At 45.8% G+C, this 25,286-nt stretch overlaps 1 protein-coding gene across 1 annotated transcript in view; it reads right to left on the bottom strand.

Annotated features, from left to right (window-relative positions):
- The window catches only part of SMAD6 (SMAD family member 6), a 38,800-nt gene extending 16,353 nt beyond the window's left edge, over positions 1–22,447 (bottom strand). Inside the window, exons 1-2 of the mRNA XM_069974100.1 lie at positions 21,704–22,447; positions 4,736–4,792 (exon numbers count right to left, since the gene is read on the bottom strand). Of these exons, the coding sequence (XP_069830201.1) occupies positions 4,736–4,792; positions 21,704–22,097 (451 nt within the window). The 5' untranslated portion in view covers positions 22,098–22,447. The remainder of the gene's footprint in view (positions 1–4,735; positions 4,793–21,703) is intronic.
- Between the last annotated feature and the right edge of the window lie 2,839 nt (positions 22,448–25,286).

The following is a 25,286-nucleotide window of genomic DNA, read 5'->3' as shown; positions in this document are numbered from 1 at the left end:
GCATGGGTTCACTAGGGATACATCAGGGCACAGTCACTAATGCCATTACTTGTGATTTTACATTGGTAATAGCATTAGAAAGAACGGCATTAATCCTAAACCCAATCTGCATCAATGCCTATCAACACCCTTTAAGACGGACAGCATTTTTCCTGCGCACTGCATTCTTCCCACACGTCACTAGCTGGAGAATACACAGCATGCTTCTCCTCTCATCCCCACAGCACTACCTGTATCCCTGAGGGTGAATCCAAGCAGATTTTACTGCAGACTTAGGGCCCTAAGGGACGATTATCGTGCGAAAAATCATTATATCGTTCAAATTTAAATGATAATCGTTCTGTGTAATTGCAGGAAACGATCGAAAAATCGCTGGTATGTTGTTGACTGTTGATTTAGATCTGAACCTAAAATTATCGTTAATCGTTCGCTGTAATTCCACATTTGTTTGCTCAAGTTCCGCATTTTTTTCACTGATTGTTCAGTGTAATTGCACATTGTTCATTGTTTTGCTGGGATCACAAGGAGTAAACGATCATAGTATCGTATCTAACGATTATCGTTCTGTGTAATATAGTGAACAATTTCAGGTTAACGATAAACAATCTCGTTTTGATCGTTTATCGTTAGTTTTTAATCGTTCAAAATCGCTCCATGTAATAGGACCCTTACTATGAATGGACCCAGCCTTATGCTGCCTAACTAATCCAATATGACAACAGGGGGTTGAATTAATACACATGAAATAGTCACAAATGCCGGCCACCATATTTATTGGTATATATAAAGGTGCCACATCCACGGCTCGGTTACATTGAAGCAAGCAATTTACTATATTTCAAGAAAATTCATATCCGTGGCCGCAGCGGTGTCCAGCCTCAGACAGTGACTGGCAACGTTGAGTGCCGACACTAGCACCAGAAGTAGAGCGCCAGGATAAATGAGGCCTGGGAGGAGTGAGGTAGGCAAGTACAGTCTTTTTTTGTCGTCACACAGCCGGGGCAATTTTTTTTTTATAAAACTATACAAAACAACGCTTTAAAATGCACCTGTCACGAAGAACATGGACCCAATCATGAAATCCATTCTGGGGCCACAAGTTCAGGTATCCATGGATCCAAGCGTGCCAGGTCAGTGCTGTACACAAGCCCAATTGGATCAGAATGGGGCTCACGCATAGTACCAACCCAGTGTGCTTGTATCCCGACCCTCTGGATGCAGAATGGATTTCAGGCTGATCAGGTCAACGTGCTTCATGACAGGTACACTTAAAATATTTTTAAACGGCTTCTAAAAAAAATGTTTAGGGTTTCTAAAGAAAATTGTTAAGCAAACATAAGCCAAATATAAATTACTTCTGCCTAGTGAAGGGCCCAAGGGGTTTCTCTTAGTGTTTTAATGTCATGCACCAGCCCCTCAGGCCTTTCACTAGGTATAAACCGGCCTATGTGTTTTGCCTGCAGTTCTTTTAAAGATCATATATACATAGCTGGCATGCTTAATCTTGGGGGGAGACAATTTAAAGGGGACCTCAATGGCAGCACCAGCTGATGGGTGGAGTGTGACAGGTGTTGGGCCCCATGTATTATTACCTGCCCTGAGGATAGCCCATCAATGAGTTTTGCTCAGTAAACCCCTTTAAGTAAATGGACAACTTCAACCTAACTGAGTAATCCCCAGTAATGCCAGTACTGCACAGATATTATATTGTTGGTAGGATATGTTCGTGGTGATCTCATGAACATCCATTACTAAACCTCACCAGGTCAATGATACCTGTGCAAATAATCTATTACCTGAAAGATAAATAGGATACCAGCGACTGAACTATACTTTACTAACACTATACTAATCCGCTCTTATATTTATACAGCATGCACTTACACTGGGCAGGATGAAGCTGTACAGAAGTCAACACAGTGGCTCTTGCTGCATGATAAACTTAGTACATCTTTAACTTTATACCACCTATCATTTGGTGTAATGGCAAGGTTTTGGGACCATTTTGGTGCAGTGTCAAATTTCAAGCCTCACCCTTCCCATTCAGGGCAAGTTCACACATATTTAATCTGTTGCAGATTTAAAGGAGAATTCCAGTTATAATTTTAAAGTAGGCAGAGCAGAGCATAAAAAACAAGCAGTACTCGCCTCTCCCCGTGCCTCTGCAGTGTCACGTCACAGGCTCCAGGACCCCTGCCCGAACTTGTACAAGTGACTGAGCAGGAAATCCATTGGCCGAATCGTGACATTGTTGGAGCAGGAGATCTAGGAGCTCAATGGGAGTAAGGCAGCTCTGCAGAGGCACGGGGAGAGGCAAGTATCGATTGTTTATTAGGTTTCTCCCTGCCTGCTAGGAAAATTATAATTTTCTCCAGACTTCTCCTTTAAAGCGTGCCACACCATTTTGCATGTCAGAGATCGGTTGGGTCTGAGTGCAGCGTGGTAGTCCTACTACTGGTTCTCCTACTTGGTCTAAGTCCGAAAACTCAGACCTTGACTGATTAAAATCCTACAGTTTTTTCTAATTACAGGTATGCTTCAACCAATATAGATATTGGTAAAATAAAAGAAGCTAAACTCCATTCCCCCCAACAAGGTGGACTATATTGCTGCAAGATTACTGAGGCTAGTGACTGAGTGGGGCAGTGTTGGAAGTATACAGGCACTTTGTCTCAATAGGCATATACACAAATTTGGTGGGGAAAACCAACGTGGTGGCACCTTATGGAGCAGGGTTAAAACAAGCAGGTATAGGGTCTTTTTGTTTTCAATGAAAGTCAGACAACCCCATTTCACTTTTTACCATACTATGCCCATTGTCAACTGTCTACACCACAAGACAAGGATGGTACAGGGCATGTGTGCCAATTTTTGTGACAAATTTACCTAATCTCATTTTTAGACCTAGACCATGACACAGGCCATAGCCAAACACTACATTCACCTGGAAGGCTTTAATACAATGTTCTGTTTGGGCAGAAGGACACAAGAACACTAACTAAATCATATACAGATTCTGTAGCTATGCTATATGTGGATATTTTTTTTACAACTAAGCTCTCCTAAAAGCAAAAAAAAAACTCCCAGAGAAATGACTAGTAGACATTTTTTTTGGCATTACTTGCCAAATAAAAATTAGGTCTGTCTTTTTAACTGGACAAATAAGATGGCTATCAGGAGAACACAATCTGTGCCGTGAACACGAACAATCGGAGCAGCCAAGCATGCACGTTTTAAAGAAGAGTATAAACTGCTGCCAGACACCAAGGGCAACAAAGGCTGGGGGCACAGCTGGGAATGGGGTTGTATCTAATGTCTACTATTTCAGTACACAAAGATATACTGCAGTACATGGATATAATATATTTAGGCAGCTTAGAAGGGTTGCTGACCATGTCTGATAACTTCTATAAAAAAAATGTTGATCCCTAAATTGTTACATACAACTAGATTTAAAAGACTATTTCTTAAAGGGGTTATTTAGCCTTGAGACAATATGGCTGTTCTCTAATGAAAACACTCTTGTCCGCAGTGTGTGTGTGGGTTTTGCAGATTAGTTCCAGTGAAGTCACTGGCGCTAAATTGTAATACCACACATAACCTAGAGTCAGGGGTGGTGCTGTTTTTACAAGAAAGTAACTGTGCTTTCTCTAATCCTAGATAACCCCTTTAAGTGCAAAACAAAGTTAAAAGGTCCTTTATAGAAAACTGCAAAAAACAAAAAACAAACTCATAAATTTATTACATAGGCCATTAAACATGACCATATTATTCCACTGATTACTGCATTGATTTTAGGACAATGGCAGTAATTTCCATACTCAGTGCCAAGCTTGTCCAGCAGAGAATCATTTTATTAAGCCTTAGGGTACTATTACACGGAACGATAATTGCCCGAAATGGCCCTATCCGGCTGATAATCGTTCCGTGTAATAAGCACAACGATCAGCCGATGATCATTGTCATCAGCTGATCGTTGATATAGGTTCAGACCTATAATTGTCGACCACCGACCGTGCACCTCTATGTGTAATAGCGGTGCGTGGCCGGCGGCTAACAATTTGCAAAACAATACATAACCTATCCATGGTCCAGGGCTCCTCCTGCTCCTCTTCTCCCTGGGTTCCACGCGCTGCAGCTCCAGAGCGGCCTGTCTTGGCTGACGGCCGCTCAGCCAATCACAGACCGGGACCGCCGCGACCAGTGATTGGCTGAGTGGCCTGTCAGCTAAGACAGGCCGCGCTGAAGCGTGCGGGACCCGGGAAGAAGAGGAGCAGAAGGAGCCCTGAACCTGGGATAGGTAATGTATACCAGTTAAGCAAGGGCTGCAAGGACATCGGTAACGATGTCCCTGCAGCCCTTGTTAAACGATCAGGCAGTGTAATAGGCCCTGTAAACGAGCACCGATCTAGCCGATTGGTGCTCGTTTACACTTATTATTGGGCCCCTATCGGCCTCTCTAATAGTACCCTTAGTCCTCCATCTAAACACAAGTTAGCCACAATAGTCACCCTGAACAAGCATCCACCTTTCTACCAAGATGTCAGTCTTAGGGTACCTTCACACACACCGTATCGCAGTGAATTTTCTGCTGCAGATACGCAGCAGATTTGATGTAAATAACTGAACACAGCATCAAATCTGCTGCGCATCGGTCATGTGTGTTAGCACCGTTTAAAACAGTCACTGACAAAGTAAAACACAAACGAGTCGCGATTCATTTCTGCAAACTCACCCAGAGGTTTTTGCTCAAATTTTGGCGACAGACGAGAATATGGAGGTGGAGGTGATTCTGCAAGAAATAAAAAGAGAAGCAACATGTCAGTTTCAAGTGAAAGAAAAAAAAAAACCTTCCATAATTTTCAGATTTTTAACAGCAAATATATCGATGGAGTTCGTTTCATGAGAGGATTCATTCAGGTGATAAGCAATCCTCCGAAGGAAAGGTAACAACACTATTCTTATTGCAGGAAAACCTGTAGAGATACAGCCACTTTTCTGAAACATTTTCTGTGTAAAGACAGCTTAACACTCAGCTCTTAAAGGGGTAGTGCGGCGCTCAGAAATTATTCACAGAATAACACACATTACAAAGTTATACAACTTTGTAATGTATGTTATGTCTGTGAATGGCCCTGTTCCCCGTGTCCCACCACCCCCACCCGTGTACCCGGAAGTGTTGGTGCATTATACATTACCTGATCCGTGTCGAGGGCCGTCCGCCATCTTGTGCCAAACGTCATCTTTGGACGGACGGCCGAGTCGCTGCCGCCTGTCCCCCCTCCGCCGCGTCACAACTGTGCTCAGTCGCGATTGGCACAGTTATGCTCAGCCAATCGCGGCTGAGCATCGGATGACGCTGCAGAGGGCGGCCGGCATTCGGGACAGTCGGAGCTGTTCGCCGGCCGCCCGAAGAAGACGTCACTCGCTGAAGATCGGAGACGGGTGTCGGCACGTGACAGGTGAGTATAGCGCACCACACTTCCAGGTACACGGGTGGGGGTGGTGGGACACGGGGAAGGGGGCCATTTACAGACATAACATACATTACAAAGTTGTATAACTTTGTGTGTTAGTCTGTGAATAATTCTTTACCGCCGCACTACTCCTTTAAGTCCAATGGCAAATCTGGACAAGGTTTAGGTTGACTATGCATTGAATAATCCTACAGTGCATACCAAAAAGGATAAGGTTGTCCAATTCACCCTTAGGATCCTCTTACATAGGCCGACTACGACCCAATCATTTTAGTAAAAGAGCACCGATATGCTAGATTAGCCCTCGTTTACTGGACCTATTAGACAGTCTGATAATCAGGCAGTAAGCGCTGCATGGACATAGTTAGTGATGTCCATGCAGCCCTTGCCCAAACACCTCATACTTGACCTCTGCCCGGTCTTCTCGCCTGTGCTCTGCAGCTTCCCAGTCCTAGCAGCAACAGTGTCTGAGCTGCCGCCAGGGCCTGTGATTGGCTGAGCGGCCTGTCAGCTGACAGGCTGCTCAGACTCTGCAGCTGCCAGTACCAGGAGCGAAGACCGGGAGCGTGCATGCAGGTGTTCAGAATGTGGAGAAGAGACAATGGTGAGTCGACCTCCTCCTCCCCCCCCCCCCTCTCCAATGCCCAACACTTTTCTCCCCATTAGCTGTGTAGGCAGCTCCATGAGGCCAACACGCACATTAGAAGTTTGCCGAAATAGTCAAGTTCAAATGACAATACAATGTCAGGGCTACAGTGTCGTCAGAGTATAATACACCATTAGTTCTCGCACACGATATGTACGACCCAATTTTTAAATCACAAACTAATAAAAATGAATATGAAGGCCAGAGGTGGCAGCAGTTGTTTGATATTTATCCTTCTATGAAGGATCTACAAAATGCAGTAGAGACAGAAAAAAAACTGTTTGAAGAAAAGGAGAAAAAAAAAAAAAAAAAAAAAAAAAGAGAGAAGGTTGGGGGTAGGGTTTGGTCTGTCTCCTCCAGCTCATTACAGAGTGGGAGTTTTTTTTTCTGAAAGAGACGAGATGCCATTTCCTAGGACAGAGTGGCTGAATGAGAGCGGCAGGGGAGGGGGGTAGTGGTGACTGCAGCTTTAAGAAAGCAGCTGTAATTGGCGAGATCTCCAGATAAACAGTCATTCTGGCGCCAGCAAAAAAGCAAACTCTGTATTATCACCACTCCTACTCCTCAACAGCAGAGGGACCTCCTCAGGAAAGCAGCGCTGAGAGTGATCTGATTTCAAAGAGAAAGCACGCCAGACCAAATAACTAACTTCAAACTCCCTGATTCCTGGACTCCTCTACTCCCCATTAGAGAGGACTCGACCTTATAAAACCATTACAGCAAAGAATGGCTTTATCTCACTGTCTGCATTCAACAACTAACAGAGCAGCTAATTCTACTTTCTACAGACAGAGCCTAGAGTCGTCCCCCCCCCCCCCCCCCCACACACACACACACACACACACACACACACACACACACACACACAACCATTCCTTGCTGTCTGCATCAATATTTGCAACGGCATCAGAATGGATTAACATGTGCTTCATCAATAACAGGGCAGCTGGCCAAGGAGTCACATATACAGCAAGCATTACAGAGAACAGGAAATTCCAAGATTAAAAATTAAAGGAGAAGTCCAGCGAAAATTTTTATTAAAGTATTGTAATGCACCCCAAAAGTTATGCAAATCACCAATATAAACTAATTACGGGAAATGCTTATAAAGTGCTTTTTTCTCTGCACTTACTACTACAACAAGGCTTCACTTCCTGGATAAAATGGTGATGTCACGACCAGACTCCTAGAGCTGTGCGGACTGTGGCTGCTGGAGAGGATGATGGCAGGGGGACACTGAGGGACACAGGGCACTGGAGGGACACTGAGCATCCCTCTGCCATCATCCTCTCCAGCAGCCACAGCCCGCACAGCTCTGGGAGTCGGGTCGTGACATCACCATTTTATCCTTGATGCAGTAGTAAGTGCAGGGAAAAAAAAAGCACTTTATGTGCATTTGCCGTAGTAAGTGTTAATTGGTGATTTGTATAACTTTTGAGGGGTAATAATATATTTTAATAAAAATTTTCGTTGGACTTAACTCCTTTAACACTGCAAAAAAAGAACTCATCTTCTCATAAAATCTGCTGGCACAATATGGCTGCCTATACTTGACCGCTAGCCCCACAATGACCGAGTAGGTATGCCTGACAATGAAGACCGATTAAAAGTTCTGACAGACTTTCATTAAAGGGGTCTTTAAGTATCAAAAAGATTATTTTAAAAGGACTATGTCCTGTTTCAAAAAAATAAAATACTCCCCTGCCCCAATCACCCATTGCTACCATTTCAAGAGCTCCTGGTCCCTACTGCATCCTGTGAGGTGTTCCCCATTCAGCCAAATCACTGTCCACAGCAGTGACCAACCATGGCCAGTGACTGCACTGGAACCAGCCAACAGCAGCAGGGACCCTGAGCCATCAGAGGGCAGCTGAGGAAGATTGGAGCAGGGGAGTATGTTTTTTTTTAATCTTTTTATTATACAAGACCTGAAGTCACAGAAAAGTTTTTGTGTCATCAGAACATCCATATCTAAAAGGGATATATGTAGAGAAACATTGCATAGTAAAAAACACATAAGTCCATCCAGCGTATTGTCTTGCAGTTCTGATTCAATACAGTAAGGACAGTTAAGGTGGTTCTTGTGGTCTACCTACACCTGTACCAGGAAGGCTCCCATACCAATGAGTCAGATTCTGGGAAATACAATAAAGACCGGTCCTGACAACTCTGTTAAAAGGTAGCAAGAAAAGAACCATTATTTGTGGAGGATTTTCTGTAACAGGACTGGTTACAGTACAGACAACAACATGCTGCAGTCTGCAGGAGAATTATTCTCCAGCAGATGAATACATGTACCGGTCCTCCCTTTTCTCTCCTGTAGCTGAGAGGTAAGGTATAGCTAGAGCAGTCTGTCACCCATCTACTCTTCTTGTACCATAGAAGAAGGAATGAGAAGAGGAGGTAGTAAATGATCAGCTAGCTTGCTGCTGCCGTGTTATTAAACAAACAGTGATCCAGGCAGTGTGCCCCTAACCCTGGCTGCTTTCATAAGATGGGAGCCAGCATACCCCCCACACCAGTGTCTGATCCCCACACGCATCGTTGGTCGCCTGCTATTCAACAAATGCCGCTCTCAGGACCCAAAGATTCCCCCAGAAAAGAAACAAGTATTCTGTACGCTCTGATTCTTCGTAACACTGAGCATCTACCCTCCCCCTGCCAGCTCACACTTCATCAGCGGTTTACAGGGGGTAATGCCTTTTACTGGACAACATCACAGCGCTCGCAGAAACCTCCGGGGCAATGTTTGTTACATGAGACTTCTCCAAAGTGAAGGGAACTACTCCTAGAGCCGTAAACACACCACTGGTGGGGCTGCGGAGACAAAAGGCATTTGTGGACCTCTTTATAGGAACACACAAATAATTACATATAAAAGGAACACTGGCATGCAGAAAAACAAATGTTTCTATTGTGTCTGCTTCAGACTCAAAAATGCTGAAATAACCTCAGCAACCACCACAAGGCAAAAATGACAATGATATAATTGCTGAATCCCAGGCCTCCAAAAATTGGATGGAACTTTCCATGCGGCTCAGGCGCTGGATATAATGTGTTCCCAGAATCCAGACAGCCTGCCGTGCTCTATCACATGCATATCCATGCTTTGTGGGGTCACCCCGAATATATACCCTGCCGGTACACAACTAGCCAAAGGGTTTAGATTGCTAGCTTTAGGGCTACACTGAATGGATAGTCTAGATTGCTCAAGTTGTGCAACACTTACCTCCTTTTTCTTACACACTGAAGGAAATAGGAAAAAGGTGCAGAGTTGTCTGACATCTGTTTTCCTGATACCCTCTATTAAGAGCAATAGTTGCAAAACTGTTTCGTTTTGGTGTATGTTGCAGAAGCACATTTACAACCGTAGAGTAGCCCCAGCCATAAGCTGCCTATTCACATTAGACAGAAAGTCAGCTCAATCCTATGAGGAGTAAATTGTAACATGCTACATTGCCTAGTGTGTAATGGAACTAGACCTTAAAGGGGTTATCCAGCATTAGAAAAAACATGGCTACTTTCTTCCAAAGGGTGGGTTCACACTAAGGAATCTGTGCGGAGAAGTTCCTGCGGATTCCGTCGCTGGCATCTCCGCCTGTGCCATAGACGCCATTCTATGCACAGGCAGATTATGCAGTCCACTGACAGAACTGACATGTCTATTCTTTCGGCGGATGGTGGAATTTGCCCGATCATAGAATGGAGTTTATGGGACGAGCAGAAATGCGTGCGGGGGCGAGCAACAGAATCCGCAGGAACTTCTCCGCGCGGATTCCTCAGTGTGAACCCACCCAAACACTGGATGACCCTTTTAGGGTTCTCATACACGTATGAGTGCAGTTGGTTGAACTTAACCATTTTCAGGAAGCTACAATGAGTAAAGGATAAGGGGCAAGTCCTGTGGTCTGACTGGATGAAAGGAGTAAATTATAGATTAGAAAAGTATAGCTAATTATTTTTTTTTTTTTGGCAAAAACAATATAAGGGTGCGTTCACACGTACAGGATCCGCTGCTTCGATTCTGCAACTTCAAATCTGCTCCATCAAATCTGCTGCAGGCCCTGTACATGTGAACACACCCTAAGGGCCCTATTACACAGGACAATTATCGTGTGAAAACTCGTTATATCATTCAAATTTAAACGATAATTGTTCTGTGTAATTGATTATCGTTAATCGTTCGCTGTAATTCCACATTTGTTCGCTCAGGTTCTACACTTTTTTTTACAGGTTTTTTCACTAATCGTTCAGTGTAATCGCACATTGTTCATTGTTTTGCTGGAATGAGAAGAAATAAACGATCACAGTAACAATCACAATAACGATTATCGTATCTAACAATTATCGTTCTGTGTAATATGGTGAACGATTTCAGGTTAACGGTAAAACAATCTTGTTTGCGATCATTAATCGTTAAAAAAAAAAAAAAAAAAATCGCTTTATGTAATAGGACCCTAAGGCTTTTATGTTCCCACACAGTATTTTTGCAACCAAAACCAGGAGTGCATTGAAAACACAGTAAGGCTATGTTTACACACTGTACAAATTGAGTGGATGGCCGCCATTTAATGGCAAATAACGGCTGGTATTTCAAAACGCCCGTTCTTTTACAATACCTGCCTTATATGGCGGCCATCCACTCAATTTCTACAGTGTGTGAACATAGTGTGTTTTCAATCCACTCTTGGTTTTGGTTGCAAAATACAGAGCAAAAATACTGTGTGTGGGCACATAGACTAACTTATATTACAGAGTGCCTACCATATATTAATAGGTCCCACCTAATGACGTCCTTTATATAAGGATGGGATGAAAACCTTGTGGCAGTAACTGGACAAGTAGTTCCTAAGAATGGAGGGGGAAGGCGGGAAGTACAAGCCCGAACCATAAAAGTACTATGTGTCCCCGCATGCCTGGAAAGTGTCAAGCATAAAAGGGTTATCATACTGTTTACTCCTGACAGGCCTGTGATGTTTCCCACTAAAGACCTGTTTCTATGTGTAATTACACTGGTGGCCCCAGGCAGGGAATGCAAAGCTAGTCCTGCTGAGATAAGGAATCCAGTAACAAGTAACCCCTTCCACTGTCTATTGTATTGTTACTGAGGTTTACTTAAAACGCCTTACGTTGTGTGTATACTGGACAGGACAGTGTACTTACAGGTTTATAGCTATTATTCCAAGTTAGGCCCCATTTATAACATGTGTATGGCCTGAATACATTGCAAATCATCATCAAAACCTATACCACGGTGTCCCTATAGGCTTTAACAGACACACAGTCTACTTGTGACTACATTTGGTCTGCGTTACGACAGTAAAGGTTTACGTTCTGGGACAGAAGAAAGTAGACTACTTTTGTCTATTGACACCACAGTATATAAACTAATATATTCCAACATACACCCACTGCGGAGAGTGTGTTCATAGGTACTGATCATACAAAGCCAAGTATGGGCCCTTATGCCATCATGTCACCCAATGACATTACCTTTCCTTGGAGGTGCATGGTGAACAAGTCCTATGCAGGCTATTACAGTTTTCTATATTCCATCCTTTAGGTCACAATGTTTTCAAACTGTACACGCACACTGCTTATACAGCACAGTCTGACAGTGCTCTCTGCTGCCACCCCTGTCCGAGACAGGAACTGTCCAGGACAGGAGAGGTTTTCTGTGGGGATTTGCTACTGCTCTGTATAGTTCCACTTCCTGCAGGGCATACAGCAGTATAAGTACTGGAAGACTTGAGATTTTTAAATAGCAGTAAGTTACGAATCTGTATAAACTCCCTGAAACCAGTTGATTTAAAAGAAAAAGATTTTCTCCGGAGTACCCCTTTAATGGCAGATAACAGAATATGTACTAAAAAAATAAATTAAAAACAGAGACCCTGACAGATTCCGGGGTGTGCCCGAAAAGAGGCAAGAGGCTAGACATCCATCCACAACCAAATACACTACAGTTTACACAACAATGACTTGCATCCAGATTGGAGGAGAACAAAAAGATAAAACAGATAAAGCTAATTGAGAAGGGAGAAAAGCCCGAGCGGCTGAGATTTGTGATGTTGTCATGGACATAGGGATGGAAAAGCATACTAAAGCATTCTCCAATGGACGTCATATCTCGGGCTTTCGCTATTTTTAAAGCTGAACTGAAATGAACTAAAAACAACACACACACCGTGCCCTGCACACTATTAATGACCAGTGATTAAAAACCTGAAGAAACATTTACGGAGCTAAAAAAAATAATTAGCGGAGAATGCCCCTGTGTGCTGCCCCCTTACATAAATACCCCAACCCAAGTGTTCACAGAAAAACATCACATCAGTGTTTATTTTCTTAAATCAGGCTCCTATAAAGGGCCATAAAAAAGTTAACTTTTTTATTTTTTAGAGACCTAAAAAGAAACTTTGTGTGGATGTCAGATGTTTTGGGATGATGCTGAGAGTTGTAACTCACACAGACCTGCTTAACTCCTCCCTAAGGGTACGTGCACACTGCGGAATGGCAAAGGATAACCTCTCGTGCATTCCGCAGCTCACACCCACCCACGGACTATGGCGGGCGGGCGCATTTCCGCTCGTGTCCTAGACTCCATTCTATGCACAGGCGGATTCCGTCGTCCATCCAAAGAATGAACCTGTGCGGCCGGCGGCTGACAATTTCCAAACTCTATACATTACCTATCCAGGCTGCAGGGCTCCTCTTGTGCTCTGCTTCTCCCTGGGTCCCACATGCTCCAGCTTCAGAGTGGCCGGTCTGAGCTGACAGGCCGCTCAGCCAATCATTGCCCGGGACAGGCCACTCTGAAGCTGGAGCACGTGGGACCTGGGGAGAAGCAGACCGCTAGGAGCCCTGCAGCCTGGATAGGATATGTATAGAGTTTAAGCAAGGGCTGCCGCCTTTGTTAGTTGATTATCGGGCCGTGTAAAAGGCCCAGTAAACGAGCGCCGATCTAGCAGATCTGCGCTCCTTTACAGTTATCGGGCCGTGTAATAGTACCCTTAGGGTCCTATTCCACAGGACAATTATCGCTCGAAAAATTGCTAGATCGTTCGTAATTGAATAGTTTTGTGTAATAGACAACGATTAAACGAACAACGAGAAATCGTTGGCCGTTGAAAGAATTTGGACCTATTTTTATTGTTGATCGATAGCAAATCATTCGCACTTTGGTGTGTCGGTCATTCACAGTAGCGACGAATGCAATAGCAACGACTGGACGACCGCAAGAATGATCATAAGTAACGATCATTGTTCTGCGTAATTGCCCTCCTGCCCAGAATACCCCTTTAAGAATTTTACAATGTACATTATCTGTCTACTGTAGTCCATAAAGCAACATCACTCATAGGCTAATATTCTATTTGTTCCTTCTTTACTATAGGTTCCTGCCTATGAAAGTACAGCAGTGTAGTCTACTACAGTATCCTATCTGACCAATGGAGGCGTTTAGTCACTGAAACAAAGAAGGGACAAATGCAAAATGATTTTGGATCCACTCCTGCATCTGGCTTAAAAAAAAAAAACAAAAAAAAAACACAAAAACAGCCTGCACAATACAAGCATATAGCAGCAACACTAGAAAAAAAAATAACATTTGCAAAAAGGTAATTCAAGTGTATAAATCCTTCTAGAAATGACCATGAGAGGGTGGACATCCCCGAGACGGAGTGGTCAGTACAGCCATAATCAGATTCTACATAGAGCTCATATGCTTGTGTCAGTACATGTTCAGGTTATATAGAGAAGATGGCAAAACACAAATAGATCGCCCCATACTGTAGTCACCTGAATGTATGACCTTGGATTTCTGTGCAGACATGACAATCTTGACATTGCCCACTGGACGCCCTACGTTAGAGATATTCTCCTCTTAAAGAACTGGAGGCATGACCCACCATACTGGCACTGTGCACACCGTTCTTGCATTGCAGTCTGTACATCTCATGCCCCTTTCCCTATTTATAGAAGTGTAAAAGATTGGGCAATAGGGACCCCTTGACTGACTGGTGTAAAACCCCCTCCCCAGGGTCTGCCATTTCTCCAACACTAGTAGATACATATGGATGAAAACCATTTATCCATATGACCTGCCTTCTTGCCCATGTAGCATACTGTATTATCCATGTTAAACGACACTGTAAAGTTAATAACTTCAAGGAGTTTCCAGGAATACACATCAGACCCCCTGGAGAAGTGCAGCAAATACCATTTACACGTATAGCTATTCTCAGAACTGAAGACATGAGAGACAAAGTAGCTATCATAGAGAACTAGAGCAACTCCTCTGATGAATAGTACAGACAGGCTGTCGACAGCTAGAAATGGCTGCCGCCTCCAGATGGTACTGAGTCTAGATGGATGCCATCATTTACCTACACATTTTATTCCTAAGGCTGGGTTCACACTGCGTTTTTGCAATCCGTTGGTTACTTTTAACGGACACTACTTTTGTGTCCATTAAAAACCGCATCAGTTTCGATCCGCTTTTTTTTTTTTTTTTTTTTTTTTTTTAATAAATAGGAGTCAATGGAAAAACGAATCCAAACGGATGGCACACAAGTGCATCTGTTTTTTTCCCCATAAAACGTATACATTAAACTGATTGCAAACACGCAGTTTGAACCCAGCTTAAGGCTGAGGACATCCCTAGCACACGTTTCCCTACATGTTTAATTTGGATGCGAGTGACCAGCAGAGCGTCACATCACAGTAACATATTAGCCATGAACGCCAAGGCCTTGAAAATTCTTGAAGAACACATACACTGGATTATCCTTAGGCCCCGTGCACACAGAGCAAAAGCCGCGGAATTGTCCGCCTCTGAATGCCGGCAGCCTTAGAGTCATACTGACACTCCATGGACGGCTTGCGTGGCTCCTCTCTCCACGCTCAAGAATGAGCATGTTCATTCTTCAGCGCCAAGAGATGCAGCGCGCGCGCCTCCCATGGAGTGTCATTATGACACGGAGGCTGCCGGCATTCAGCATCGGACAATTCCGCTGCTTTTGCCCTGTGTGCACGGGGCCTAATAGTATATAAACCTTTGGTGTGCATAATACCTACGCTTCTCAGGTCTGGTATCAGATTCTGTATTTGGTCATACACGTTATATATACGTAGGCTGACTGTCCCGTAGACTTACAATGGAAATCAGTCTTTGTCATCACCCTTACTGCGCCCTTCTCACATCTTCATCTAGCAATCCATCCGAGGTCTGGGCATCCAAACCCAATGAATACTTTTGACTTCCCTACAAATGTTAAGGGTCTGTTCACACGTACCGACTCACAGCGGAAATCTCAATGTCAAGGTCCTGGCAGGTCCTTGTCAATACATACTCGCAGCAGTCTTAAAAACAGCTTCGAGTATGTTATGCAGCCGCCCCCTTAACCCCTTTGGCTCCTGCTCGGCTCCCCTGCTGTCTGTGTATACATTACCTCTCTCCTTGCGTCCTGCTCTCCCGCCCAGCCAATCAGTGTGTTGCCCAGCCGCAGCCACTGATTGGGGCGGGAGAGCAGGACGCCAGGACCCCGTGCAGCAAGGAGAGAGGTAATGTATAAACAGACAGCGCTGGAGCCGAAGGGGTTACCGGGGGTGGCTGCATTACATACTCGCAGCGTTCTGAAGCGTATGTATTGACGGGGACCTGCCAGGACCTTGACTCGCAGCGGATCTCGCAGCGAGATTTCCACTGCGAGTTGGTACGTGTGAATGAACCCTATAAGTTTTTTTTGTCCCTTTAAATTTCAACCAATGAATCCTTCTTTTGCTTGAAATCACTGATTTATATAAATCCTAATGTAATATGTATGGGCACCTTTAGAAATGAAGCAATGACAGTACGGAGCTGCTGCAATGATCTGGTCATACTGCTGTTCATATTGATGAGTAGTATAGGCATGTAGACTAAATGATCACTAAATGCCATGATGTGCCCGCCATTGCTTGGATGCATACAATAGTACAATAATTGCACTCCATGCCTGTCTACTATACAACCAACAATGTAGATTGGACTACTCTAGGAATCTCAGACCTCAGTATAAAACCCCCCAAAAATACCGACAGTCAACTTGTGACAAGGTACACGCCTGGCTCTGGATATCACTACCTCTCACTAAATGCACAGGGTGCTATCGTACTTATCAGTCCTATAAATAGGTTTCCCTCCCATCTTATGATAGATCGCCTTTAAGTAACCATATTGATCTGCAGATCATTATATTGCTTTCTGTGTGGTTCCATTGATCTGCATGCGATTACAGCGGGATTCTTGCCATTGCACTCCTTCTCAGATATCCTGTAGCCTCTTATTGCCCAGGAAGGGGGCGGGAGAGGGACGTGCTGGGGTCTGCACATATTACACAGGAATGCAACACTAGAAACACAGCTCTGGTTTTACATGACTTTTTTCCTTTACGACATTTTGCTCCCAACTCTTGCATTGACTCAGGGTTGCACATAATAAGACTGAGCGTGTTATGTCCAATACAGGAGAAGTTGTTCTGTTAGGTTTCTGCCTGCACCTTTGTGCACTGAGAAAGAAGGTGCTTTCCATCCTGTGACCTTCCCATTGTAATAAACACTGGGTAGGCACACTGCATAGAACATTCACGTCTTAGGGTACTATTACACAAAGCGATTTTTCGACGATTAACGATAAACGATCTGAAACGACCACTATGGCGAACGACCTTAAAATCGTTGAATTACAATTACAATTACACGGAACGATGATCGTTAACTATGTTCGTTCTTGCGGTCGTCTTGTCGTTGTTATTGCGTTCGTAGCTACTGAGAGCGACTGAACGACATCTTATTCCATGCAAACGATCAACGATAAAAAAATAGGTCCAAATTCTATCGAACCACTAGCGATTTCTCGTTGGTGGTTTAATCGTTGTCTGCTAGTACACTAAACGATTATCATTCAAATTCGAACGATCTAACGATTTTTCGAACGATAATCATCCCGTTAGGGTCCTATTAGACGCAGCAATTTTTATCTATTGCAAACAGGAGCTACCTGAAATCATTCCCTGTATTACACAAAATAGTCATTAGTTATTACAATTGTTTACTCCATCTAATCCCAACGTATGATGTGGAACGATTAGCGAACAAATGTGGAATTACAAAGAACAATTAGGTTCAGCTCAAACGATGCGATGAAAAATGCAAAACGTTTAAATTCGAACACTATAATTTTTCACACGATAATCGCCCGTGTGATAGGGCTTTTAGGGTCCATTTACACAAAAAGATTATCCATCTCCATGAGATGGCAATACTGGAGAATCTTTCCTTTTTGGTTTGTACTAAATTGTCCCTCTCTTATTCCTCCTATTAGGAGGGGAGTCCGCGTGGCAAATTCCGCTCGAAATTCAGTCTGTTCTATTCCTATAACGGGATTTCTCTTGCGCCCTCTCCTCTCAAAGGATGAGAGAACATGTTTATTCTTTGAGTGGAGAGGCGCAAGAGAAACCCCATTGAAGAAATAGGACAGGCTGAATTTCGAGCGGTACACAGGTACACAGCGCTTGGAGAATGTGATTATCAGGCACTCACAATTTATTCATTTCCAGGAGGAATCATAGAGGAATGGTACAATGTATTGTTCTAGTAAAAACCTGCCACCAGGACTGCATATTAGTGGACAGTGCAAAGTGGCCGACAATACCGGACTGCTCCTTTAGACAATCATATGAATGTAACCAGGCAAGTAAACATCTAGCATACAAAAGGTGCGTGAACACTTAATCGCATATTGTAAAAAACATTGTAATTTCCAAAACTTTCTTCCATTATCTAAGCTTTAAGGATTTTGCTGACAGTTACTGAAGGTCTATGGCCAACATAACAATGACCTGAGGGAGGAATGGGGAACCTGCGGCCCTCCAGCTGTGGTAAAACTACAATTCCCACCAGCTTAAGCTTTGGCTGTCCAGGCATGACAGAAATTGTAGTTTTGCCACAGCTGGAGAGCCACAGGTTCCCTATTTCTGACCTAAGGACTCCCATATGGGTCTGTGCAAAAATGTGAAAAATAAAAATGGTTTGCCATAGGGAATTGTGATGTCTACATTATCAGCCAGGTTCTTCAATACCAAATCAGTGGCCATTTCTCTACACTGCAGAATCCACCCACAAATAGGCAACGATAAAACTCACATAAAAACCATCTCAGGCCTGGTCTAAATAGAATTTTAGATGACTTCCAAATTAAAGGGGTCAGCTCTCAATGTAAATATGTGACACAACACTCATCAGACAGCCAGGCCTGTCAAATATAAGACTGCTTCATACATGACCGTTTACAAGAATGGGATGATAGTGACTTCCACAGACAGCATCAATGGAGATGACAAGTGTAGAAGGCCAACATACCGCCAACCTGGAGAATGTAAGCGCTACCTACTGACAAACTGTATGGGACATATAATTTATGCAGGACAGCCCCCCTTACTGGAAGAGGTGGTGAAGAACCACAATGAAGCTATGAGCCAAGCATATGGGAATGACAAGCACCTTCCAGAAGACGACTGTACCAGAAATATGACGGCCACATTCAAGATCACATGTCGGAGCTAGTTTTGGCTAGAGTCGGAAAAAATATACCGACTCCAGCTTTTAAAAAAATTCTTAGAACAATTTAGAATTGAGTTTTGATATGAATTTTATAAGTTTTGCTCATCAATACATATTATGAGCAACATTCTAATAGAACACTGGCCCTATTAGATAAGGGGGGTCGGTGAGATGTTGTCGGTCACTATTTGGCTGTTTGTTTCTGAGCTGGAAGAGTCCATTGTGTGGGGGGAGATCTGTGCTGTTCTCTTCCTGGATGCTGGATGACTGCATATGAGCAGCAGTGTAATAAGGAGATATCCTGTGTAATATAGAGGAGGAGGAGAAGACAGTGTATTAGCAGTAACCTCTGTCCTCAATGTGGTGTTTTTCTTCAGTGTTCTATGGCTGCAGCTGTGTGTGTGCGCATGTGTATGCTATGGCTGCAACAGGCTGTGTGGGTGTGTGTGTGTGTGTGTGCGTGCGCTATGGCTGCAGCAGGCTGTGTGTGTGCGCGTGTGCGCTATGGCTGCAGCAGGCTGTGTGTATATGCTATGGCTGCAACAGGCTGTGTGAGTGGATGCTATGGCTGCAGCAGGGTGTGTGTGTGTACTATTGCGTGCCCCCACACCCACAGTGACCCCTCTATATCACTATGGCTGACCTCTATATTACAGGTATCTGGCATTGTTAGCAGTCTCTGTGTGTATGGTGAATATTTAGTTAGAAACATAGAAGACTGTCAGCAGGAAAAGACCACCTGCTCCTTCTAGCCTAGTTGTGAGTTGTTCAGGACATAGAGGCTGGAGACTGTCTGAATCCCCTGCACACACAGGAGAAGCTGCTTTATATACAGTATTCCTTTATTCCCTCAGAAGTCGCCCAATGATCATGTAGGACATTAGGGAGAAGCTGCTGAGCCAGTGTGATAGATAACTCCCCTGGTATATGACTGGCCATTTATGAAGGAGCAGGAGTCGGAGTTGGGAGTCGATCCTGATAAAATTCAGGAGTCGGAGCTGCGGCTTACCGACTCCACAGCCCTGGGCCAGTTTACACTAGTCTATATCTTACACCCATTGATAAATCTCCCCCCTTGGTACATCCGTTGCCCTATAATTTTTGCCATCCAATGGCCCAGGCCATAGCCATGTCACATCAAATGTAAGGCCAGGTTCCCAAATATGTGGGATAGCTGTCATACAGCATGGTTGCATCAGATCAAAAAACTTTGCATGCAGCGGAATCATGCCAGGGCAAGTATGCAAACTGTTCCTAGGTCTGGTGCCAGGCCCTGTCTTATCCTATAGGGGCATCAGATATATGCCAGGTGGCTATGCACCCAACATTGCCACCCCAAGTAGCTCCGTATGACTGGACATATGAGATGCCAGGCCTTCATTACCTGCAACTTGACAGCAGCCATGCCAGATGGCTAACCTACCCAATGAATGGCAGCACATCTCTAAAAATTGACGTTTTCCAGTTCCATGGAATTAAATCCTAAATGGGGTATTCCAACCACAAGGTATCTACCCACTGGCCAGGTGATTATAGATGGGGGGGGGGGGAATCTGATGCCTTGAACCTCCACTGAATGGTCACTATCAAACAGTTCTGCTTTCCAGCATCAGCGCTACGGCTCAATTTAATGTCTATGGGGCTGTGTATGTCCAGCGATCCAGCACCATCCCAGGTAGGAACATCAGAAGCTGAGTCTTTTGTATTCGTTGCCCCCAAGGTCTGAAATGCTACATGGTGCTGCAGGCCAGATAGCAAATATACCAGATGAACAGGAACGCGGCCTTATAGTCTCTGCACTGAGCGGCAGCAGCATGCTCCACTGCTGCACTATTTCATGGGACTCCCCTTCTGATGATCAGGGGGTATCAGCAGTCAGACCCCTACTTGTCTGCTATCACTCATCTAGTGAATTGTTTGCTAATTCCAGAATACATATTTAATAACTAATGAAACCTTGTGCAACTTACTTTATACCGTGAGTAGATGAATTAGTCACAACATGTGCAGTTTGTGGTGATATATAAAAGACATCAGAAGCACAAAGCACTAGTATCAGTATAGCCTGCCATGCATCACCATAGCCTGGTATAGCCTACCATGCATCAGCCACAGCCTGCCGTGCATCAGCCAAAGCTTGGTATGGCCTGCCGTGCATCAGCCAAAGCCTGGTATGGCCTGCCGTGCATCAGCCAAAGCCTGGTATGGCCTGCCGTGCATCAGCCAAAACCTGGTATAGCCTGCCCTGCATCAGCCATAGCCTGCCATGCATCAGCCATAGCCTGGTATAGCCTGCCATGCATCAGCCATAGCCTGGTATAGCCTGCCGTGCATCAGCCATAGCCTGGTATAGCCTGCCGTGCATCAGCCATAGCCTGGTATAGCCTGCCGTGCATCAGCCATAGCCTGGTATAGCCTGCCGTGCATCAGCCATAGCCTGGTATAGCCTGCCGTGCATCAGCCATAGACTGGTATAGCCTGCCGTGCATCAGCCATAGCCTGGTATAGCCTGCCGTGCATCAGCCATAGCCTGGTATAGCCTGCCGTGCATCAGCCATAGCCTGGTATAGCCTGCCATGCATCAGCCATAACCTGGTATAGCCTGCCGTGCATCAGCCATAGCCTGGTATAGCCTGCCGTGCATCAGCCATAGCCTGGTATAGCCTGCCGTGCATCAGCCAAAGCCTGGTATAGCCTGCCGTGCATCAGCCATAGCCTGGTATAGCCTGCCATGCATCAGCCATAGCCTGCCATGCATCAGCCACAGCCTGGTATAGCCTGCCATGCATCAGCCATAGCCTGCCATGCATTACTGTAGAAGTGCAGCACCCTCTCAGTTATAACAGCCACCAGGGCAGTGTGTCCCTTCAGTCTATTGATGTAAAGCAGACCACTTCCATTTAGGAACAGCAGCAAAGATAATGACCAGCATAACGCATATTAGAGATGAGCCATAATCAGACAGTGCGGCACTCACCGGGTCCACATAGGCGGCTATAGTGGTAGGGGTTGCAGCAGCCGCTGTTGCTGTCCGCTCCTCCGGGGCCCTGACAGCCGCTCAGCGCCTTGAGTTGCCCGGGATGCTGGAGCTCCGGCCAGCGGAAGAGCCTGCAGAGCAGCAGGTGAGGAGGGGGCCCGGCCCGGGTCACCAGCACACAGGCTCCGGGCTCGGCGCCCCGGGACTCCACCGCCTCCAGCAGCGCGCACAGAGCCGCCTCCTTCAGCCGCTTTAGGACGCCTGATGCCGCGGAGCGCAGCTCCGGGGACCCGCCGGGCGGCTCGGACAGACCGCAGCAAGACACTCCCCCATCACCGCCCGCCCGGCTCCGCCACAGGCGCCGAACCAGCCCGCTGCGTCTGGACTTGAACATGCGACGCCCCCGGCGGGGATGCGCCCGGGTCTGACTGGAGCCTCAGCGCTGACCGGGAGCCGCGGGGGGATCCGGCATGTGTGGCTGCTGCGCGGGGGAGGCACGGCCGGGGATCCGCAGTCCTTCTCCGCCGCGCTGGGGCTTTAATCCCGGGAGATCGGTGGCGGCTGTGCACGGGCTCTCCGCACGCTGCACGTCACATCTCCCGGCTGCCGCTTCTTCTCGGTGCTCGGGGCTCCGGAGCTGTCACATGGCCGCAGCCTGGCGCAGAGGATGCAGCTCCGGGCGCAGCACAAGCAGCATCCTGCCTGGGGACCACACTGACAGGGATGCACCGGGGAGCGTGCGGCGGCGGCGGCGGCCAGTCCTCCGGCTCACCCTGCTGCTGCTCGGTCACGTGGGGCCGCTGGAGCTCTCCGCCGCTGTCTGCCCGCCTGCACACACTCCGCTCCGGTGCCCTGCTCGCCTGCTCTCCGCTCGCTGCTCTTTGTGCTCCAGCTCTCACACACACTCTCGGGCCCAGCACCGGGCGCCGCTATTGGCTGCCAGCCGTCACGTGACAGTCTAGACACTTTGGCGGCTCCGCTGCACTGACTGTTGCGCAAACAAATCTCAAGTTTCTTAACTCTTAAAGGAGCCGCTCCCCGGTCTGTGGGCAGGCGCTGCCGGTGCACTGTGCCTGACCAGGGGCTGAGCATCCCGGCAGTCACTCCTGCAGAGAGATGCACCCAAGATGCTCAGCTCCAGCCCTGCTTCTCCTCCTCACTACTCCAGTCATATCCAGGAGGGGGGTGCTCATACTTTACCCACTATAGGGGGCACACATAGAAGATTAGTGGGCATAAAATAACAGGTATATGAAAAAAACCTTATCAGTCCTCTATTAGTTTGGTCTGATCCTGGGAAAGTTGGGTGACGGCTATGAAGAAGAAGATGGCTGCTGTTATAACATCCATAGGGGCTGTTAGTGACGGTAAAGCTAGCCATACACAATGATAGATGTCAGCCCCCCATTCCTCCATAGACATAAACACTCAAAGCAACAGAGCAGTCGTGTGTTTGGAAAAAAAAAAAAAGGATAAGCCGCTGCCAGACTCGGATGGCGGCTTATCTCTCCTAGATCAAAAACTCGAACATGCTTTCCTCACGATATACAAATCGTTGTGTTCAGCTGACATATAATGATAGTGATTCTAAAACAGGGATTTGTCATGGACTTGGCAGACATGCCATTCAGGAGTCTAAGAAAGCTGGGTGACAAATCCTTGTGGGAACTGTAATGGTGGTCTCAGGGTGCACAGGCCGGACAGATGAGATGCGGCTGCTGTGCAGTTGTAAACCACATGGACGTACTGTTCCATACGATTGTCTATTGATCGGTAATGGTAACATGGTGCTTGCTATTTCTCAGCAATATCGGGCAATCTTTAATGAGTAAAACTGTGTGATGCTGAAGGAAAAGAGCCCGAAAAACCACACAACATTCATTAAAATGGCAGCAAACCACGTCCATGTGTAATGGCCTCATCTCTACGGCCCAGCATCTGCACCAGGAGACTCCACCGTCAGAAAGCGACTAGAGAGGCTCATGAGGAGCAGATCTGTCAGCGTACACAGAAATAAGACAGTATTAGGCCATGCTCACACACTCTTTTTTTAGTAAAATAACGGCTGTTGTTTTCAGTCTTCAATGATTTCCATTCAAGTCTATGGAGACAACGGCGATGGTGTATTCTGTCCAGTCTGACACAGTGCTCTCTGCTGCCACCTCTGTCCCTGACAGGAACTGTCCAGAGCAGCAGCAAATCCCCATAGAAAACCTCTCCTGCTCTCCAGACTGGAAAGAATACACCACTTCCTCCAGGACATACAGCAGCTGATAAGTACTGGAAGATGGAATGATGATGGCTGGATTTCCGAAGTCCATTACGTAGCACATTGTCTGTAATTGTGTGCCGTGCTCGGAACATTTTATGTTAAAGGGGTTTTCCCATCGGGCTACTGGGCTCCCACTGATCTCCAGAATGGGAACCCACCACTACCTTCTATCAGAAGACACAGGTCCCCATTTTCGAGATCATGATGACCCCGGTGGTCCGACCCCAGTAATCAGATAGTTATCCCTATGCTGAGGATAGGAGATATTGGGAAAACCCTTTTAAGCCACACCTCCTTGTAGAGTAAGATGCAGTGTCTCAAACACAATGGGGGAGATTTATCAAACATGGTGTAAAGTGAAACTGTCTCAGTTGCCCCTAGCAACCAATCAGACTCCACCTTTTATTTTCCAAAGAGTCTGTGAGCAATGAAAGGTGGAATCTGATTGGTTGCCAGGGGCAACTGAGCCAGTTTCACTTTACACCATGTTTGATAAATTTCCCCCATAAGGCAGGAACAGGGCTGTTTCTAGGTAATTTTAACTACAGGGCGAATCTTGCCAAAAGCGCAGTGTTATTCAACCCTTTTCAACTTGAGGCAAAAAAGAATGTCATATAGTGACTCACAGGTGACGTCTTCTTTGATCTGAGGCATCACTTTCCCTTTTCCTCTCCATCTGGCCCGGACCACCATGATGAATTCTTGCAGCAACAATTCATCTCTTCTGAACCTGTCAGACAAACATCTTAGGCTCCGCACTTTTACAACAACTTCTACTTTTTTGTGTCATGTCCCAAAAGTCAGTAGGTATGTGGGTTGCCCCCTGTATGTAGGATCCCCTGCTGTGTCCCTATATAGTAATAATGCAACTTGCTTTGCCTCCATATAGTAATAATGTCCCTGTGCAGGTTGGTCCCCCTCCCCCAATAGATAGTGTCCGCAGTGTAGCTAATCCCCTGTAGGTAGTCTCCACAGCACGTAGCAGCATCCACCTCCCTCCAATAGTAAGCCCACCAGTATGTAGTATTCCCTCTGTAGGTAATGCCCGTTAGTTAGCCCCCACCCCCTTAGGCATTTAGCCATACACCCTGTAAGTAATCTCCCTGATAGTTAAACATCCCCCCTAAATATAGTAACCCCCAATGTAGGAGACATCCCAGTTTAGGTATTTAGCCCCCCAGCAGATAGCATCCCCATGGTAGGCACTCCCCCTGGTAGTTAGCCCCCTGCCCCTTTTAGACATCTCCTCTGTTAGCCTCACTCACCTGCTATGTAGGCATCCCCACTATGGTTTAGCCCTCTCACCCCAAG

Source organism: Dendropsophus ebraccatus, chromosome 1 (assembly GCF_027789765.1).
Source record: "Dendropsophus ebraccatus isolate aDenEbr1 chromosome 1, aDenEbr1.pat, whole genome shotgun sequence".
In the NCBI taxonomy this organism is placed as follows: domain Eukaryota; kingdom Metazoa; phylum Chordata; class Amphibia; order Anura; family Hylidae; genus Dendropsophus; species Dendropsophus ebraccatus.
The sequence above is the reverse complement of the archived record's forward strand: the minus strand, read 5'-3'. Positions and strand labels throughout refer to the sequence as shown.